Raw genomic sequence first — 15,622 nt, forward strand, 5'->3', positions numbered from 1 at the left:
TGGGATGCTTCAATTTTGGAGTGATGTTTCATAACAAATTCAAGGTTTGACCGCCCGCAGGGCTATCCATTTCTTTGCGAATATTGGCAAATACAGAAGAATCTTCACTCATTTGTTTTGACTCAATATTTATGGCATAGCCATCATTTTCTCTTAGTCGATGAGACTGAGGAATATCATGACCCAGGTCTATTGCTAGTAGACGTGCCGGTGCTGTGATAAGAATTTCAGCAGTCTTGGTTCGAAGTATGGAGTTCAAAGCTTCATCATGTTCCAAAAATGGCAGAAGCTTCTGGTATAAAGCATGCAAAAAGTCTTGCGGACGCATTTCAAACCCGCGATTGAAGCTAGCAGAACTTAGAAGAATAGTATCTGCCAAGGAGTTTGTCACTTCGAAACATTTTAAAAGCTAACGCAATTGTCACTCAAAACCTCACTTATGCTCAATCCGGTAATCTTACCTGGTCCCGCCCCAAAGGTAGCAAATCGGCTTCAGAGAACCATTTTAGGGATTGAAGTAGATCGTGACCAACTTGTGCGGGAAACCCGAAAGTCATAATGGTATTCGGCGAGGAGGAAGACAAGAGTCCCTGCGACAAAGCCTCTTGCCATATCATAGTTCTCATCCATTCTCGTGTAATGTGGCAATCTGCCGCCCGGGTTGAGACTTCCGTCTTGATTGGCCCCAGAGCAGATAGCTTAGTTTCCATCATCACAAAGTCCGTGATTGAATTTTCTCCCATATTCGACTTATGTGTCACAGATATATGATCGAAGGCGATGAACAATCTTACCAGGTCAAGAAAACCACGAATATGAATGTTGGTAATAGCACCATTCTCCAGATTCATCAACGACGGTATTCCATTATATGAAGGGGTTACGCCGAGATGCAGTGAATATCCTCTGCTCGATAAATTAGCAGGTATCTGTTAAAATTCATCATGATGGAATTACCTTTCTGAGACCCATAGCAGAGGGAAAATAAGTTCTTTGTTTGAAATGATATCATCATTCAGATCCAGGACGTTGTTGGGTTCTGGAGATGACATATCATCTTCTTCCAGAAACATGCTTTGGGCCATAAAAATAGCCTCTTGTATGTACATCATAGCAGAAGTTCTTTGATTCACCTTCGCATGATAAACATGCAAGAAAAAGAAGGTCAGGATCTTGATCATACTATGAGGTTCTTGATCATCGCAAAAATTGTCTCGAATCCAAAGACATGTATAGGCCATGGTTTTACTATTCACAGCGTTGGAACCATCGATCATTGGAGTGAGGTGTAACTGGGCCATTGTGGCAGCACAAAGTGCTGTCACAAGACAATGCACATTCTTTGAGCTCTGACCCGCATTTTGCGGTTCAATGTCATCAACATAGCCCAATAGCACATCTGAATTCACAATGGGCCATACACTAAAGGAATTTTGGTGATAGAGACGGACAATAGATGCAAGAAATTCTTTTGATATCCGATGGGGGATAATGGCCTTCCCTGCAGCAGAGGCATGGCGTCCATTAACTTGAAAGGCAGAGCCACGCGTGCCTCCTATTTGGCCTCCAAGGTACTCTGGAAATCCGGAGCTAGCATTATTTTCATGATTCTTCGCAGCCAGCTGTCGAATCTTAGGTCCTCTCTTGCGCACTGGCCTCAAGTAAGTACAAGGGACTTGTTTGCTAGCATGACAGCAAGTATCACAAGGCCAAGCGCCGTTGCACTTCACCTTGCGTAAAATGCAGATATCACACGCTCTCTTTGATGGCTTTGACGGCATAGGTGCTGCTGCTGTGATGTTAATTGCGAACAGCAAACTAGAATGCGGAGGCGGAGGGGAAGACATGCACTTCCGGCAAGTTTGCCGACAACAAGAACCCCACCCTCGTGGGGGTTGCCATTCAAGTTGCCTCGGGAGAAAATAGTCAGAAAAAGATCTTATCACTAGCGACAGCTACTACCTATTTACTAACGATGTGTTTTTCTTTTTTTTCTGAAGTTTCAATATTAACAACTATTAATATCATGAGAAGATTAACCAGCGGGAGATTAACAAAATATATTCAAAATGCATTGATGGTCATTGTAATTCCCCTCATAAATGATTCTTCTTATCCTGTTGTACCTATCAAAATACCTGTTAGAAGACTCCGGCTAAAATATAGTAGAAAGAGATCAAAAGGAGAGAACATTGTGTCCAACCACTGTAAATGCACCTGACATCGCTTTTCTTCTTTTTTTTTTCTTTTTCTGTTTCTTTCAAAAGTCTAGTATCTCATTGGTCATTAGAGTCTATTTATCTCCAAGAATTACGCAGCAGAGTCCATATCATTGCACCCATGACCAACTAGAATCTTACGTACCAGCATATACGTATATTTTCTTCTATAAAGAGTCCAAGTACCAAACCAAAGCGCCAATAATAGCAGCAACAGCGTCCATCCTTGAGAGCCAAGATAGAGCCTCGGTGGTAAGGTGTGTTCCTTGCCAATTACAATAAGATGTTTACTCTGTCCTTGAACGTTTTATTATCTTGAGAAACTGGCAAGGGCCAGCGAGATGCCAAGTCCCAAGGCTCCACTGGTGTCCCGCTCTGTTCTCCGATCGGGGCAACCGCCAGCGATATCTGTCAACCATCCAGGCGTCCCTGATAAAGCCGTTGATAAGAGATGGCTTTCACCACTGAAAATTTGCCCACAAAGAAGAGTCCCAGGCATTCCTGTGGGTGGCGTTAGAATGTCTTGAGCTGGAGTGCAGTATAAAAAGAATGTAAAACCTACGCGACGAACTTTTTGAGCCGTGTTTCCCTGACTCTGAAACATTCCGCCATGGAATCACTACACCCACTCGACGCGGATAATAGAGACCAAAAGATCGACACTGATACTCAGTCCAATAAAGCGCAGGGGTCAATTGAGGCTGTGGAAGCCAAAGAGCATCCAACTACTCGTGGTCTCTCCTCTCGTCATGCCCAATTTATTGCACTTGGAGGTACTATTGGTACAGGATTATTTGTGAGCTCAGGTCAAACATTGGCAACGGGCGGGCCGGCTTTCTTGGTTGGAAGCTATGTATTCATGTCGGCCTTGGTATATCTAGTTCTCGTGTCTATTACCGAAATTTCCGCCTATTTGCCTTTGTCTGGTGGGGCTATGAACTATTATGGGAGTCGCTATGTGTCATCCAGTCTGGGGTTCATGATGGGATGGCTATATTTCTATTCTTTCGCAATCTTCGTTCCATTTGAGCTGACTTCGTCGGCGATGGTCATCAATTATTGGAACCCAGGTTTTAATAATGCGGTCTGGATCACAATCATGCTTCTTCTCGTCGTCGGTCTCAATCTACTGCCTGTTCGATTTTATGGCGAATCTGAGTTTTGGTTCGCAAGCATCAAGGTTTTGCTTATTATCGGCCTCATTATCCTCTCCTTCATTCTGTTCTGGGGAGGTGGACCGAATCATCAACGCCTCGGGTTTCACTACTGGAAAGACCCGGGGGCGGCCAATACACTGATTGTGGGCGGGGATTCTGGAAGGTTTGTGGCTTTGTTAGCCACCATTATCAGCAGTGTTCTTCCGTTCACCTTTTCGCCCGAAATGATCGTTGTCACTGCGGGTGAAATCCAGTCTCCGAGAAAAAACCTTCCACGAATTGCCCGAAACTTCTTTTGGCGTCTGATCGTGTTCTACATTGGGGGCACTGTCGCAATTTCTGTCATCTGCCCTTCTAATGCCTCCTCGCTGACCAGTGGTGGAACGGGAGCTGCATCTTCTCCATGGGTTGTTGGCATTCGAAATGCTGGGATCGCCGGTCTCGATAGTGTCATTAACGCCGGAATCATCACAGCGGCATGGTCTTCTGGGAACTCATTCTTATACCTGGCGAGTAGATCGCTATACTCTATGGCTCTTGAAGGCAACGCCCCTCGAATCTTCAAGAAATGTACCAAGCAAGGGGTCCCGATTTATGCTGTCGCGACAAGCTCGCTTTTTTCATTACTGGCCTACATGAATGTTAATTCCTCTTCGGCTGATGTGTTCGATTGGCTGATGAATCTCGTTAATACCGGAGGTTTCATTTCATGGGTCTGCTGCGCAATCGTCTATATAAGATTCCGCAAAGCTTGTGACACCCAGAAATTGCCAGCAGAACGCTTTGTTGCTCGGTCGGCTTTGCAGCCGATTGGGTCATGGATCACTTTGGTGATGTTTATCTTGCTCTGCTTGCTAAATGGATTCACGGTGTTCTTCCCTTCGCAGTGGTCCACTGCGGATTTTCTCTCCTCATACATTGGCCTTCCGCTGTTTGTGGCGATTTATCTGGGGCACAGGTTTTGGCATCATTGGGAGCCATGGGCAATTGACTCTCATTTAGTTGACTTACACAGCGGGCTAGAGGAGATTAAAGAGGATGAAGTGACAACTATTCCTCAAGAATCATTGGTTGAGAGGCTTCAAGGTTTAAGAAGGCTCGTTTCTCGCTACTGGCCATCACGCTCTACTACGATAAAAGATGAAAGTATTTGAGCTCCCTCGATGCTTAGCCAGATGATTAGAGAGAAAGAAAATGGGCTTTCAAAAATAATACTATATCAAAGCAAGGCCTATTCTGCTGTTAGTTTAAAATTCAATCCTGCTCCACGGTTTTTGGCAATGAGAGCATCCGATGCGATACGAATAGAGAGAGTCGCTAGCAACAGTCCTCGTTTAACCGGGCATGATTATCCAATCACTGGAAGCAGATGTCAATAATATCCTACTGGTAATTGTTTATGCATTATTGCTCAAGAATGAACAAGAAGCTCCGACGGGATTTTCTGATAACACGGCTTTTCAAGCCAATGGTGGATTTCTCCACAACCCCCTCAGCCGACGCAACCTAGTGCCTTCATCCCAAAAGTACGTGGCTTCCGTCCCCCGCACCAGTCACTTGTTATCATATGCGATCGCAGGATCACGAATGACCCCTCACGCACCTTGATCGCGGAAACAACTACTCTAGATTCCGCTCCATGTACCTAAAGTTATTAATACGAATGGAAAATGCCTGTGAACAACTTTGACACAACATACGGCAATCTTTAGTCAGGATATCCTCTTATAAAATAGCACGCAAATCCCCCAACCCCCCAGGCCCATTTCTTGCAAAGCGGAAATTAGCATCCTTCCCACGCCGCATATATTCATTCCTTGTCTATCATGTCTATGCTGACTATTACGCCAACAGAGACAATATGGGGTCATGGAATCGGCCTTAGCTCCGGTCAACGCGAGCCACAGTATGAACTTTTGACGCCATTTGAGTCAATGCCTGAAAAAATGACAGGCCGGACTGTATGGACCAAAGAGGATCTTGAAAAGAACGAATCTCACTGGATTCGGCCATTCTCCCCAGAGGAGGTACTCCACATTGAAGCGGCGATCAAAGATGCCGAGAGCAAGAACTTACAGCTGTCGGAGATTGACCAGTCATCCTTTCCACTGCCTCCTGAATTCAAGGCTTCTCTCGCTGAAGTCCGAGATGAGCTCATCAATGGGATTGGGTTTTGTGTCCTCCGCGGCCTTCCCGTTCGGTCCTGGACCACTCGCCAAGCTTCAATTGCGTACCTAGGCCTCGGCTCCTACATCGGACGTCGAATCAGTCAGAATCGTCATGGGCATATGCTTGGTCACGTCAAGGATTTGGAAGAGGGGAAGGAAGTCAATGGAGAGGGCAGACTCTATCGTACTCATCAAGCACAAACCTTCCACTCGGACGAGAGCGACATTGTTGGCCTTCTCTGTTTACGCCAGGCTATGGAGGGCGGAGAATCCCAGGTCGTCTCCACTCATAATATCTATAATGTCCTCCGACGCGAAAGACCAGACATTCTGCGGCAGATGTGCCAAGTTCAGTGGTTCTACGATCGCAAGGGCGAAATCAATGATGGAGAGAAAGAATGGATGAATACACCAGGATATTACTACTACAAGGGAAAGCTGAGCATGAAATGGGATTCATACTATGTGGGTGCTCTGCAGCGATTCTGGGAGGCTGGCCTGCTTCCACAATATACGGATGCTCAACGCGAGGCCATCCGGGTGATGGAGGACACTTGTCATCGCCTGTGCCTCGAGATGACGCTACAATGTGGCGACATCCAATTCGTTACAAATACCCATAACTTGCATGCCCGATCGGCCTACAAGGACGACAATAACATTGACGAAAAACGCTGGCTACAACGACTCTGGCTTGCAACTTGTGAGGAGGAAGGTGGATGGCCACTGCCATTCGCTGACTCCTGCTATAATAAGAGGGGAGGTGTCCAGGTCAATCTCACTCCTGAATCCTATCCTCTCGAAGCGGAATGACAAACTAGGAAGATTGCGACTCTCCGAGACAAGCGCTTCGTCGCTCGTTTTCATCTTTCCAAGACCCTTTTTTCTGGCACGAAGTTTGCCACTTGCTACACACAAAGCGTCTTGGCTCATTATATTGGCATGAATGACTAGAACGCAGATAATTAGGTAGCTGGATCACAAAGTCTTGAGTTTAATTCCAACTTGTAATGTGGTACAATGAATGGGCTTACACAAAATAAGTATGCTAGGGTCTTTATCGATTAAATCCCCAACGAGTGTCTTTTTAAGAATTGAACACACTTAAATTGCAAAGGGGAATAAAAGGTAAATTCCTAGAATTCTAGAACAAATGGGCGCCGCGAAGTTCCATCCGCGGTCCCACGAGAGCTCCATAGCTCCACCCTCCAAGCAAAGGAAGGTCCATCCTATCTCCGACGTCACCGGAAGCATCCCGCACACCCCACTCTTCCCTCTTCATTCACACCCTCCTCGTTGACTCACTTCCCTCCTCCTTCTCTGCAAGAACAAACACCTCAATTCCTTCACAATGGCTCTTTCTGCACCTAGTACCGATGTGAGTATTACGCTGCGCCTAACTCACTTCAATCCAATGGCCCTAGGGCTAACATTCAATCTCAGCCAGCAGTTCTGATCGCTCAAGAAACCAGCGATGAGTACATCTTCCGTACTTTTACCAGTGAGACTGCCTGGACCCTGGGCACCGCTCTCCGTGAACGCCTTCTTTCCCTGCCCTCTAATCAGCGCAAACCGGCCCTGATCTCCATCGCTCTGGCCACGGCCACCAGCGGAGGAACCCCGCTCCATGTCGTTTTCCAGAGTGCGACAGAAAATGGGACGATTCCCGATAATGAGAACTGGGTGCGGCGGAAGCGGAACACCGTTCTTCGCTGGGGTGTGTCGAGCTGGGCTATGCGCATGAAGACGGTGTCCGGGCTGGCGACCGGCGCAACAGCCAATGAAATCGAAGAGGCGTTTGTCAAAAAATATGCCCTGGCCAGCTCCAATGGTGGGGCCGTCGCAGATGAGTATGCTATTCACGGTGGTGGGTTCCCCATACGTGTGCGCGGGGTGGAGGGCATTGTCGCGGTGGTGGTTGTCAGCGGCCTCAAACAGGAGGACGATCATGCGGTGGTAGCCGAGACGATCAAGGAGATTATCGCGCAAGGAAATTAGGTTTTAGTCGGGGCTATGTGATGAAATGTGATAGGTCAGATGTTTGGATGCATAGCTTGGTGTTCACACTGGGGGAAAGCCGGGACCTTACATCGGCTATACATGGCGCTTCGGGCATATCATGACGACCGTGACCTTGCCGAACGGCGAATACATTTGGATATCTGTGTCAAATAACAAACAATCCACCCTTCTATGCAACATAATTGGACACTGGGGCTATAATGCGTGCGTTATTTCCAAAATTGAATGCCAGCGCTTAGTGACTCATTCGCTGTTGGAAAACGCCTATATAGATGATCGCACGCATAGACACGGATCCGCACAGCCACAGGCCCCTCTCAAATGCCCCAGATTCGTTATACCTAACCGGCCTGAAAGTGCTGGCTCACCCTTTTAAAAATCTGTCGGACCTCCTACTAGTCTCCATGGTATTCGATCCGACAATGGACTCATCACTGCTGCTAGAAAAGCTCCCCGCGGAGATCCTAGATCAGATCATTGGGGCCATCCGCAACAAGCAGGACCTCAGATCGATGCGCAAAACATGTCGTGCGATCAACAATTTGGCCCAGCGGTGGAGATACCACGACACATACATTGATATGGAGGGCTTTCTCCGCAGATTGAAATATAATGATCTCAAGCGTTTTCGGGAGCACCTCAAAGAGAACGGTCATCTCATACGGGAAGTCTACGTGCGCGGAGAGAGAATTGCTCCTGCGTGTGGTATGCTGAATACATTCAATGTTGCTCCATTCCTGGAGAAACTTCCCAATATGCGAAAGCTGGAGATCAGTGGCGGATGCGGCTCGGAGTCTATTGCAGATACTATTCAAGAATACATCATGACGCGCAGCGACAAAAAAGATCATATGTATACCGTTCTCGAGCGAGCGAGTCTTCTCACACCACCACGAGAGAGGGCTCTTCAAAGCCTTCGTTCACGTAAGTCCTTTGCTTTTTACCTCAGAGTCTATAGATTTGCAGGACATGCGAAGCTATGGACCTCCCTATTTGGTTTATACTAAACTGCATAGTGACCCTCAACCTAATCGTAGGTCTTAGCTCCGACTCTGGTTCTGACTGGCATCTGGACGAGATTGGTTTTGTCTTTCTAATCGAGAACCTAGAAGACTTAACACTGAGCCGAGTAAATCTCGGCCCATCCGATCCTGAAATACCTCTTGAAGAACCACTGAACCTGGAACAGTTTCGAGGGAGAACAAATCTCCGTCGTTTGACAATCACGGAATCCCATATCAACCTCGAGTGTCTGGAGAAGGTTCTCACTTTCCCGCGTGCTTTGACACATCTCAAACTTGACCATAGAAAACCTATTCTTTCCGACTGGGAAGATGAGCAACTCGAAGACTGGGAAAAAAAGCCATACACACCCGATGACCTCCACCGTGCGATTGGACAACAGCGCTTCTCACTTGCGAGCCTAGAAATCAAAGGTTGGGATCTAGGGTATTTGACCAAACTGGAGTCTCATCTTTCCGATTTTCCAACTCTATGGGAATACATCGGGTGGAAAGAAGCTCCACTTGGAGAGCTCGCGGAGTTTCCTTTTCTGGGAGAATATTCTGGATGGAAGCAAGAGCCTCCTGAATTTAAACCGGACCGACGAGTCAGGGGTCAGCAGTTGGGGATCAAACAGAAGCAATACAGGGGCGGGAAATTTTATGGAAGCATTTGAATTCTCATGCGCATTATATACCCATTGTTTTACAACTAGCATCGCATGATCTCATTGCATTTTCAAGGACGTGTTATGAGCATATCCGACTAACCGTAGCCTTAGCCCTGATCAACTATCAACTACAGCGAGGAAAAGAGGAATAGTTTGTATGCAGAAGGTATCATGGTATTTGGGAGCCGGTTGAATCTGAACCAGGCTCAAGCAACGGGGGCAACCCGTGCTAGATCTTTAGTAAGACTAGGACACACAAAAAAAAGCAAACAAATAAAGAAAACTCCAGGGGTAATGCCTCAAAGATAATTTTACAGTTCATCGTGGTCCATGGGCTCGTCATCCTCCGCGGGAGCACCAGAGCCGTAAAGCTTGCTGGTGATCGGGTAGGCGACGCTGGACAGCTGCTCCTTCTGCTCCTCGAAGTCCTCGGCGGTAGCAGAGGCGGCGTTGTCCTCAAGCCAGTCGACGGCCTCCTTGACAGCGTCCAGGATGGTCTGCTTGTCGTCCTCGTCGATCTGACCGCCAAGGCCGTTCTCATCGTTGACCTGGTTCTTGAGGCTGAAGGCATAGTTCTCCAGGCCGTTGCGGGCCTCGATCTTGGCCTTCATGGCCTTGTCCTCCTCGGCAAACTCCTCAGCTTCAGCAACCATGCGGTCAATCTCCTCCTGGGAGAGACGGCCCTTGTCGTTGGTGATGGTGATGGACTCAGCCTTACCGGTGCCCTTGTCGCTGGCGCTGACCTTCAGGATGCCGTTAGCGTCCAGGTCGAAGGCGACCTCGATCTGAGGAACGCCGCGAGGAGCCGGGGGAATGCCAGTAAGCTCGAACTTGCCGAGCTGGTTGTTGTCCTTAGTCATCGAACGTTCACCCTCGAAGACCTGGATCAACACGGTGGGCTGGTTGTCGGCCGCAGTAGAGAAGATCTGCGACTTGCGAGTAGGAATGACGGAGTTACGGGGGATAAGCTTGGTCATGACACCGCCAGTAGTCTCGATACCCAGGGTAAGGGGGTTGACATCCATGAGTACGACCTCAGAGAGAGTCTCATCACCACCAAGAACACCAGCCTGAACGGCAGCACCGAAAGCAACAGCCTCATCGGGGTTGATACCCTTGCTAGCTTTCTTGCCACCGAAGTACTCCTCCAGAAGAGCCTGGACCTTGGGGATACGGGTAGAACCACCAACAAGAACGATGTCATCAACCTCGGACTTCTTGACCTTGGCGTCCTTGAGCACCTGCTCAACGGGCTTCAGAGTCTTCTTGAAGAGATCGACGTTCAGCTCCTCGAACTTGGCGCGGGTAAGGGTCTCAGAGAAGTCCTCGCCGTTGTGGAAAGCTTCAATCTCAATGCGAGTCGACATCTGGGAAGACAGAGTACGCTTGGCCTTCTCAACCTCGCGCTTCAGCTTACCCATCGCCTTCAGATCCTTGGTAACGTCAACATTGTTCTTCTTGTTGTACTGCTTGACGAAGTAGTCCATGACACGGTGGTCAAAGTCCTCACCACCGAGGTGGGTGTCACCAGCGGTAGCCAAGACCTCGAAAATACCATTGTCGATAGAGAGAAGAGAGACATCGAAAGTACCACCACCAAGATCGTACACAATGACCTGGCGCTCGTCACCAGTCTTGTCCAGACCGTAGGCGATAGCGGCGGCGGTGGGCTCATTGACGACACGGAGGACATTGAGACCGGCGATAGTACCAGCATCCTTGGTGGCCTGACGCTGGGCGTCGTTGAAGTAGGCGGGGACAGTGACAACGGCGTGAGTGACGGCCTTGCCCAGGTAGCCCTCAGCGATATCCTTCATCTTCTCCAAGACCATGGCGGAAATCTGTTCGGGAGTGAAGGTCTTGGGGGTCTTGTTGACGTCGACCTTGACCATCGGCTTGCCATCCTTGTTGACAACCTTGAAGGGGAAGTTCTTGGTGTCCTTCTGGATGTCCTTATCGTCGAACTTGCGGCCAATCATTCGCCTATGAGAGAGATGTTAATTTTTTTTTTCTTCTTTTTCTTCTCCTTCACGCCACATGGGCACAAAACTTACTTAACGTCAAAGACAGTGCGAGTAGGGTTAGCGGCGTATTGGTTCTTCGCGGCGTCACCGACCAGACGCTCCTCATCGGTGAAAGCCACATAGGAGGGAGTAATACGGTTTCCTTGGTCGTTGACGAGAATCTCGACCTTGCCGTTCTGCATCACACCAACACAACTGTAGGAAAGCGCGAGTTAGTCGAAATCAATCACAGCCATGTCCCCAGTAGAACAGCAGAGCCGTCACGTACGAGTAAGTAGTTCCCAAGTCAATACCAATCACAGTGCCATAGTTCTCCACGGAGTCCTCCTCGGCGTGGGCGGTCGTGCCGAAGAGCGCCAGGGGCGCAATCAGGACAAGAAGCAGGTAAAAAACGGTGGTCCAGGTGAAGCCCTTGGACGCGCCGTCGCGAGAGGCAAGTCGCGCCATTGTGAGTGAATATATGTAGATTGCGAGGGAGCGGCAAAACAAAAGAAGCAATCACAGGTCGGGGATCAGTCCTCTCCAGCAGGACGAAGAGGCCAATGAAAAATATGCCGAATCCGAAAGCTTCAAAGGCGAGGTCGGAAGTCAATACCGAAAGGCCGAGACTTTAAAAAAAAAAACCCTCAAGATTGGTGACTAGGCGGGAGGGACCCGGGAGGGAGGGGAATGGAGAAGGGGAAAGAGAGAAGAGACGAACGACAGGGCCATTTGTATGGAAACGAAGGGACTGGCTTCGCGCAGCGGCCATGCTGGCCTTTTCCCAGAGGTCACTCCTCGCATTCTGATTGGCTCAGAGGCGGGCTGCAGGAGCTGACTCAGCCGCAGTCAGGGCCCGTCGGGGAACGATGGTCACCGCCTTCCCGATATAGATGTCCACTAACCCAAATCGGGAAAGGACGATAGACCCCTGGCCGCAGAAGGCGCGCGTCGTCCACCAATCAAAAGCGGCCACCGGTGTCGAAGTTACTAGAAGCAGCTAAGCGTACGTGCCCTCGACTGAAGCGGGTTCCAGCCAAGACACGTTTCAATATCGAGGGAACCAGACAAGTGGCCTGTACCACGTCTATGGCTCACAGTAGTCGAGGCAAATGGAAGAAAATTATCCGTATTCCCATGAGTCATGTCTGATGGCCCCAGATGGCAAAATCCTTTCGCCACTTGCGAGAAGTGGAATCTGAATATGTGGTCGATCATGAAGCATGGGGGTTCTTAGATCCTGGACCAGGGGGAGAGAGATCTACCGAGCCTCACAAGACCGGGGGTCAAAGTATGTATAGAAAAGTATGCACGTCGTATAGGGGCCAGGAACCAGGGGCTCGGAGGGGTTCAAGAGACAGAGTCTGAAATAGTATATTTCTAAATTTTTACCAAGGAGGGCATGATGGGATTCTTGCCCACAAGGGCCGTTGATATGCAGGTATAATCTGTACACGTATACAGTTCAAGATGGATGCTTGACCTGGGAATCCAGGCTGCTATTCCAATAGTCCCGCAGCCACGGTCGATCCCCCCGTGCGGAGGACAATGCGAGTCGGCGCCTCCAAGGGCACAGCCTGGTCCATCTCCACCACGACGCGCGCCACCGTCCCCGGGGCCACGATCTTTGGCCGTTTCTTTATTGCCGCCCCGGAGGCCTTATCCAGGGAAGCCACGATCTTAGCGATTCGGCCAGGCACATGCAGACGACCGCGATGAATGTCCACGAGCATGGGCATGAGATGCTCAAAGGCAAGGACCTTTGCGGTGAAACTGGTGATGGTCTGAATAGGAGCTGAAGCGCGGCAGATCACGTCGCCAGAACGCAGGTGAACGGGGTCAATGTTCGCCAGGGTTCAGCACCACGTTCTGACCCGCGACTGCCCAGTCGTTGGGCGCGCTGTCTACCTCAATGCTGCGGACTAAGGCTGTTTCCCCACTGGGCATCGTGAGAATCTGGTCGCCCACCTGTAAACTACCGGCGTCGATCCGTCCCGAAATGGAAATGGGGTTCTGCACGCCGCCCCGGAAGACATCGCCAATCGTCATGCGGAGCGGCTTGTCGAGCGCATACGCATACGGTTCTGACGTCTCGAGTTCTTCAATCAAGGTCCGGCCGCTGTACCACGATGCTTCAGGGGCTGTGCTACGTCGGGTGATATTGTCTCCCAGGACGCCCGAACAGGGCACGAACGAGATGTTCGTGGGTTGGAAGCCAGCGGTCGTCAAGAATGAAGAAACTTGCTGTTCAATCTCTTCGAACCGGCCCTTCTCCCATTTCACCGCATCCATTTTGTTAATGGCAACAATGATCCGCTGGACTCCCATGCTGCGCACCAGCAGAGCGTGTTCCTTCGTTTGACCCTTCAAACCAGACTCGAATTTGCCCACGCTAGAATCAATCACCAGCACCGCAAAATCGGCCTGGCTGGCACCCGCAATCATGTTGGGGACAAAGTCACGATGGCCAGGGGCATCGACAATGGTAAATGCAGTGGTCTCGGTCTCGAAGTTGTTCGTGGCAATGTCAATAGTGACACCACGAGCGCGCTCTTCGGAGCCCTGGTCCAACACCCACGCTAGGGCAAAGGACCCCTTCCCGATCTTTTCAGCCTCTTTTCGATACTTGTCTAACGTGCGTTGGTCTATCGCTCCTTGGTCTGCTAACAACCGACCCATCAGTGTACTTTTCCCAGCGTCGACATGCCCTAGATATTGGTCAGTTGATTCGCCGGTCTAATCGCTCAGGTAGAACCCACCAATAACCACAAAGTTCGCCGACTTCTTCCGTTTAGACTTGTTGTATTCAGCGATGACGTCCAGGTTCTTGCTCTTGACAGTCACTTTCTCTTCCACGGAGAGATCCTTCATGCCTCCAGCAAGATCACCTTTCTTATCCGCCACCTTGGTGGCTGCGGGTTTAGATTTGAATCCTAGACGTTATTAGGCGAGCGGCTTTTTAAACCTTTCTGCGGATCGCCAAACCTTTTGCTGTATTTTGCGCATTCAGCACCATATCATCCGGGCTGGGGCCTGCAAAGTCAAAAGGTTCAGCGTGGTCCTGTCCGTAGATCTTGAGTAGATCCATGTGGTTTGAATCCAAGTGGCTAGGCTCGGCCACGGTCGGCCCTTTTGCATTCCCAAGGATGACGCTAGCAAACATGGAAGGCGAGGCGCGCATATCAGGGGCCTGCGGCTCGGGCTCAGGCTGGTTATTTTCTTCCTCTTCAGTTGTTTCAGGTTGAGGTGGCGGAGTTATCTCGTGGGTCTCCGGTGGAATGTGTTTGACAGTTGGTATCGGTGTAGACGTGCCTGATTTCCCCAATCGTCGCAGAGTCCCATTCGCTTCAGCGGCTTTCCTGGGTTTACTGGCAGCCAATCTCTGACTTAGGGATAATGGAGTCCCCTGAAGCTTTGGTGAAGGTGCTTCTGCACAATCAGGCTGCAGTGTTGCCGCGGCTTTTTCGCCTTCCTTCTTCTTCCTCGCTGCAGCCAGCGCCGCGAGCTTGGACACTTTGCCGCCAGCTTCGGGGGCACCACCCAGAAGACCAAGTCGAGGGTATACAGGCTCGACCAGGATATCAGCCTTGCGGTGCGCAGGAACATTGAGCCAGGGACAATCACGAAAGAAATCTGCGGCGGAGAAATGCGCTATCGAAGATGGGGGCGCTGGGTATGCCGGCACTGAGAAACCTGTTAGAACAGTGGCCAAACTTCGCGGTGGTGTCAGTTTGAAGTCTTTGAGCGATCGGATGCCAGGTTTAAAGTAACAGGGGACCTCGATTACACACCTTGAAGACCTTGTCGCCATCAATTGCGAGGCTTGAAACGCTTGTGACGGAGTTTTCCCGAGCCCAGCCACAACTCAATCCACGAATATAATAGAACGATGCTACTTACCAGATTGACCCTTGTGCTTTGGTGTCGCAATCGGGGCTTGATGATTTCTTATCTCCTTTTCCTTCTTGCCTGCCCGCATCGAGTTCTTCAATTAGCCTCATTCTGAGTCATCTCGTGGCCTTTGGATACGTTCGAGTATAACTCTCTATGCCCGTATAGATTGAATAGGGATCAGACATACCCCTCAAGTAGTTCACCGACTTTTCTATATCGTTATAGTAGTGCCAAAGAGCTTCCTGAACTTCCTCCTTCGTCGCCGTTATCGACGGCAGCCCCGCGCGGAGCTGTTGCAAGACCGCCGCAGTGCACTGCTGCAGGAACTCCTGCTCGTCGGGATCAGGGGACTCATATTCATCATCGTCGTAGTAGTCATCGTCATCATAGCCAACATTTTTCACGCGATGTCTCGACATGAAGGGCGAGAATTCGCTGGCGCGGGGGGGGAAAGGTGATCGCGATTTGGCGGCGAAGAGGAGGGGGG

General features: G+C 49.8%; 7 protein-coding genes across 7 annotated transcripts; 4 read left to right on the forward strand and 3 right to left on the reverse strand.

The window, feature by feature from the left end:
* Positions 1 to 28: 28 nt before the first annotated feature.
* On the reverse strand, positions 29 to 1,301 carry N7462_010605 (putative C6 transcription factor; the record flags this gene model as incomplete). Its single annotated transcript, XM_057082319.1, has 3 exons — positions 29 to 292; positions 462 to 906; positions 958 to 1,301. The coding sequence occupies 3 exons, from the start codon at positions 1,299 to 1,301 to the stop codon at positions 29 to 31; spliced, it is 1,053 nt and encodes a 350-aa protein (XP_056929359.1).
* Positions 1,302 to 2,829: 1,528 nt separating this feature from the next.
* On the forward strand, positions 2,830 to 4,530 carry N7462_010606 (amino acid permease; the record flags this gene model as incomplete). Its single annotated transcript, XM_057082320.1, has 1 exon — positions 2,830 to 4,530. One exon carries the CDS (start codon positions 2,830 to 2,832, stop codon positions 4,528 to 4,530), a length of 1,701 nt encoding a protein of 566 aa, XP_056929360.1.
* Positions 4,531 to 5,208: 678 nt separating this feature from the next.
* On the forward strand, positions 5,209 to 6,357 carry N7462_010607 (TauD/TfdA family dioxygenase; the record flags this gene model as incomplete). The annotated part of the gene is made up of 1 exon (XM_057082321.1): positions 5,209 to 6,357. The coding sequence occupies one exon, from the start codon at positions 5,209 to 5,211 to the stop codon at positions 6,355 to 6,357; it is 1,149 nt and encodes a 382-aa protein (XP_056929361.1).
* A 538-nt stretch (positions 6,358 to 6,895) lies between these two features.
* On the forward strand, positions 6,896 to 7,542 carry N7462_010608 (DUF967 domain protein; the record flags this gene model as incomplete). The annotated part of the gene is made up of 2 exons (XM_057082322.1): positions 6,896 to 6,922; positions 6,988 to 7,542. 2 exons carry the CDS (start codon positions 6,896 to 6,898, stop codon positions 7,540 to 7,542), a joined length of 582 nt encoding a protein of 193 aa, XP_056929362.1.
* A 446-nt stretch (positions 7,543 to 7,988) lies between these two features.
* Positions 7,989 to 9,244, forward strand: N7462_010609 (uncharacterized protein; the record flags this gene model as incomplete). Its single annotated transcript, XM_057082323.1, has 2 exons — positions 7,989 to 8,490; positions 8,583 to 9,244. 2 exons carry the CDS (start codon positions 7,989 to 7,991, stop codon positions 9,242 to 9,244), a joined length of 1,164 nt encoding a protein of 387 aa, XP_056929363.1.
* Positions 9,245 to 9,549: 305 nt separating this feature from the next.
* Positions 9,550 to 11,709, reverse strand: bipA (Hsp70 family ATPase KAR2; the record flags this gene model as incomplete). The annotated part of the gene is made up of 3 exons (XM_057082324.1): positions 9,550 to 11,221; positions 11,293 to 11,457; positions 11,531 to 11,709. 3 exons carry the CDS (start codon positions 11,707 to 11,709, stop codon positions 9,550 to 9,552), a joined length of 2,016 nt encoding a protein of 671 aa, XP_056929364.1.
* Positions 11,710 to 12,740: 1,031 nt separating this feature from the next.
* On the reverse strand, positions 12,741 to 15,554 carry N7462_010611 (putative translation elongation factor EF-1 subunit; the record flags this gene model as incomplete). The annotated part of the gene is made up of 6 exons (XM_057082325.1): positions 12,741 to 13,036; positions 13,116 to 13,949; positions 14,001 to 14,174; positions 14,227 to 14,925; positions 15,142 to 15,210; positions 15,323 to 15,554. 6 exons carry the CDS (start codon positions 15,552 to 15,554, stop codon positions 12,741 to 12,743), a joined length of 2,304 nt encoding a protein of 767 aa, XP_056929365.1.
* Positions 15,555 to 15,622: the final 68 nt, after the last annotated feature.

The sequence above is a fragment of the Penicillium macrosclerotiorum genome (genome assembly GCF_028827735.1).
Source record: "Penicillium macrosclerotiorum strain IBT 26536 chromosome Unknown utg000010l_segment0_segment0, whole genome shotgun sequence".
NCBI classification, from domain to species: domain Eukaryota; kingdom Fungi; phylum Ascomycota; class Eurotiomycetes; order Eurotiales; family Aspergillaceae; genus Penicillium; species Penicillium macrosclerotiorum.